This window comes from Solanum tuberosum, unplaced genomic scaffold, assembly GCF_000226075.1.
Source record: "Solanum tuberosum cultivar DM 1-3 516 R44 unplaced genomic scaffold, SolTub_3.0 scf00052, whole genome shotgun sequence".
NCBI lineage: Eukaryota > Viridiplantae > Streptophyta > Magnoliopsida > Solanales > Solanaceae > Solanum > Solanum tuberosum.
The window spans coordinates 1914452-1918721 of NW_006238977.1; the positions used below are offsets into that span (position 1 = coordinate 1914452).

The following is a 4270-nucleotide window of genomic DNA, read 5'->3' on the forward strand; positions in this document are numbered from 1 at the left end:
AAAGATTTTTCCATTTTTAACAACTTGCAATATATTTTCACTTTTTTGACTTTATACTTCTATACACTAACTGTATACTTTATTTTATACAATCAAATTAAGTTGACTTACAATAACGTGTAACCCTTTATATCAATCTTGTTTCCATACTCTATTTTATACTTACCTAATCCTAATGAATATATAGCATGTCTTATCTTACACTCTTATTGACGTTAAACAATAGTTAAAACATATGCTAATCTAAATTTTTATGTAATCGTGAAAAAATAGAATGATTTGATGTAAATATCGGATGTCAGATAAACTTTTCCTTTATTTTTTCTCTCTACAATGACACAAATCCATTACCAAATGCAATCACATACGAAATTGCACAATCAACTTCTTAATATCCTTTCATAATCATACAATTTTGTGAAATTAAGTTACATATTAATCGTACAATCCCTAAAGGGATATTTAAAAAAGAAAAAAAAACCCTAGGTTCTCGCATCTAATCTTGGTCATTCAACTTGTACATACTTGAGACTTAGAGTGTATGGAGACAAAAACGGATCGAAGTTAATTCAGTGGGTTCAACTGGATCCATTAATTCGAATCAAAACAATGTATACATATAACTTGATTGGTATACATATAATAAGATGAACGTATTTTGAACTCACTAACTTTAGAAATTAGATTTGACTTTGCACGGAGATGCAGGAACAGAATATGACCAACACCTAGGCGGTGAAGAAAATGACGATGATGACAATGATGACGATGATGAAGAACTAGTTGGAGATGGTTGTAGTTGACTTTTTCTCAAGATAGTTAATTTGGGAAAGAAAAAGAGTCTCTGTAAAAATTTGCCCTTTGTTTGTTTTTTTATGGCATTTTTCATCTTTTTCTCAAGATATGATGGTGGAGGAGTAAGAGGAGGAAGTGGAGTTTCTATAATCTTGACTTTTGGTGTTCCTGGTTGAGATTCCCACTTAAATGGAACAGCCAATGGTGCATTTCCATAATACACTTCAACATTGGACAACTTGTTGTTCATTGAAGAGAGCGACTTTCGAGACAGAAATTGATCATCATTCTGTAGATTCGAGATAGAACTTTGATCTTGATACTCCTTTTCGTGATATAACTTTTCATCTGATTTCTTTTTGATTGGCTTGATATGGGGAAGATCTATTGTAATTTTGAGATTTTGCATTTTCTTGCTAGTATCAAATTTTTATAAGATCATATGCGTATAACTAAAGAAGTATTAGGAGTTTCTTGGAGAAAAACAAAAGTTGCATTTGGGCAAATATGATGAGTATGTATATGTATAATATATAGTTAGATTATCACAAGATATAGAAAATCTAAAATATTCAAATACCACTCATCACGACCTAACCACTCCTTTTTTTCCATCTTTTTTTTTTTTTTTGAAGTTTCGATTTTTTATTATTATATTGACGAAATTTTCAATGAAAGTTGAGAGGGGGTTAAGTTTAAAAAGTCAACTATTACAATAAAAAATTATTTCTTTTGAAAAAGTACACATCTAAAGTGAGATTCTCACTTTACTGAATCGAAAGAATAACTTTGGTGTTTGAACAAATAAATTTGATAGATTAGAAAAGCCATGTGCCCTTTCCTAGTGTCAAGCAAAGGAGAACTACATTTAGGTTTATTCCATTTTAATATATAAATATTCAAATTCTTTTGGCATACAATCAAATTAACTTCGGTAAATGATCATTCATTATAACAATATTTCACTATAAATTTATAATAATATGATTTTCTCCAAAATCGATTTCTCATATTTCATTCTACTTTTCTATAACAAAAATGACATTCATTATATAGCCATAACTTTCAAATAAATGTTGTCACTATACAAAAATTTGACCATATAAATCTCTCCCCAAAACAAAGACTCCTAACAAATATTAAACCTAAAAAGAATTGAAGGAAGAAAACTTGGGGTGCATAGTCCCCTATTAATGTGAGTTCAAGATTCTACAAATAATAATTCAAGAAAAGAGTCATAGAGTTCTAGCATATTATATTAGAAATTATCCTATTTTAGTTAGGAGTAGTTTAATTTGAATTATTTTACTACCCTAAAAAGTGAATACGTTTTAAAAATTAAACGAAGACAACTTTAAATATTGATCCAAAAGGTAGCTAACTCATCCAAATTTTATCGATACTTTTTTCTTTTCGAGTTAAGGATCTATCGAAAATAACATTTTTATCCTATAAAGATAGACGCAACGTTTGTATATGTCATATTCTCTACATATCTCATTTATGAGATTATATTAGGTATAATTGTTATCGTAGATGAGTACATTTATGTTATAAGTCTTGGTCAACCAATGAATATAAATTCATCCATCAATAAATAAGGCTAGTGAGTGATTCAAAACGTAGAATCCTATTTTGAGGGTGAATTCACGTGTGGCCCTCATGGGTCACATGACATGGTGATTCAAATCTCAAAATTTGCCAAATAAATTTCATCAAATATTTAAACTAAAGTTGACTTAATATTAGACATGTCTTAGAGTGATAGCATTTGATATATTTAGCTAAAATTAATTAAAGAAGGTCACTCAATAGAGATCCTAGAATCGAGTCTCACCATTATAAGAAAAAAATGAATTTCACATATACTTAATCTTGAAGACGTGTTGCACTCACATATACAAATTTAGATTAATCAGAATAATAAATATTTATCAAGAATTATACAACAAATTAAATTCTAAAAAAGTTTCTGAGTTATACCATGAGAAGGCCCAATATGAAAGTTCAAAGATCCAATTGTTCCATAACTAACATCTTATTAACATACTACTCAATTTTCAAACATCGTATGTGTTATATGCATATCTCATGTTAATCAGTAGAAATAATTCAAAAGAAAACTAATTAATCAAAGGGGACCCAGAAATTAATTAGGTTAAGGGAATTAGAACAAAACTACATCATTTTTTTTGTTCTATTTCTTTTGGATCCATGCAGTTTGGTGCATGTATCATAACCATCATGTTCTTAAGAATTTTCATAACAAAATTATTTGGAAAGGGATGTTATTATTGTTATATTTGATATTAGAATAAATAGAGATGATGATATCACGATATACAATCGTAAGTGTTAATCCACCCTTTTTTTTAAATAGAAGTTTTAGATTTATATATATATACAAATCCAAAAAATCACCCTATTTATATAATAATTTATTTTTTCAACAAAGAAAGTTTAATGAATCCCCAGACCCTTCTACCACGATATGTCTCAAGCTTTGTGTGTTGCATCATGCACGTACAAGGTAAGATACTTTGGAATTACAAGAACTTGATTAAACACCTTTCGTTCAAAATTATATAGATAATGTTCTCACTTTTATACACGTAAATAGTTAAAATTAAGTTTGAATCCACGTAAAATCACATAGACCTGCAACCTGCATTAATTTTTTTTTAAATCATTTCAACCCACCCCGCATCCCTTTCCGCCCCACATAGTCTTAAACCCGTCCCACGCTGCATCCGTCCGGCCCCACATTATTTTTAAAAAAATCACTTCAACCCACCCCGCCTCACATAGTCTTGAACCCGTCTCACCCTGCATCCGTCCCGTCCCATTGTCCCAATTTATGTGACTTACTTTCCTTTTTAGTCAGTCTCAAACAGAATGACACATTTCTATATAAAGTAGTAACAATTTAACTATAAAATGTCTATTTTACCCTTAATGAAATGATTAACAGCCACACAAATTTCTTTCATTTATTTTGGACCACAAGTTTTAAAACTAATGCATTTAAAGATACGGAAGCAAGTTTAAATGCAGAAATTATATAGAGTTCTCATAAACTCCAAAGGTTTAAACAAATAACTTAACCAAACTAAAACGGAAGAACAACTCCTAGAACCTGAAAGTCAATGTACCAAAACTCTACTAACGACAAGTCTAAGAACAAGGAGTACAACCCCGAAACTAAACAACACCTTAAACAAATAGTCTGAGTCCGAAAATAGTGGACTTAAACAAGAAAGATCCATGGCAGCCCAAAACGAACTGGCTCACCCTTGAATCCGGTCACGCTCAATAGTCACCCAGCTGAGGTCTATCAATAGCCGCCTAAAGATGCCCTGTACTCAACAAAGAATAAGCAAGTGCATCATCAGTACACAACCACAATGTACTGGTAGGATCACGCGGCTATCCCAATAAGTGAAACACATGCAAGTAACCACAACATTATAAAACA

General features: G+C 30.6%; 1 protein-coding gene across 1 annotated transcript; it reads right to left on the reverse strand.

The window, feature by feature from the left end:
- Nucleotides 1-487: 487 nt before the first annotated feature.
- LOC107059993 (uncharacterized) lies at nt 488-1261 on the reverse strand. Its single transcript, XM_015307206.1, has one exon. The coding sequence runs from the start codon at nt 1202-1204 to the stop codon at nt 674-676; it is 531 nt and encodes a 176-aa protein (XP_015162692.1). The 5' UTR covers nt 1205-1261; the 3' UTR covers nt 488-673.
- Between the last annotated feature and the right edge of the window lie 3009 nt (nt 1262-4270).

Excerpts from the sequence above, each read along its gene's own strand:
- LOC107059993 (XM_015307206.1), bottom strand. The coding sequence starts at position 1,204 with ATGCAAAATCTCAAAATTACAATAGATCTTCCCCATATCAAGCCAATC.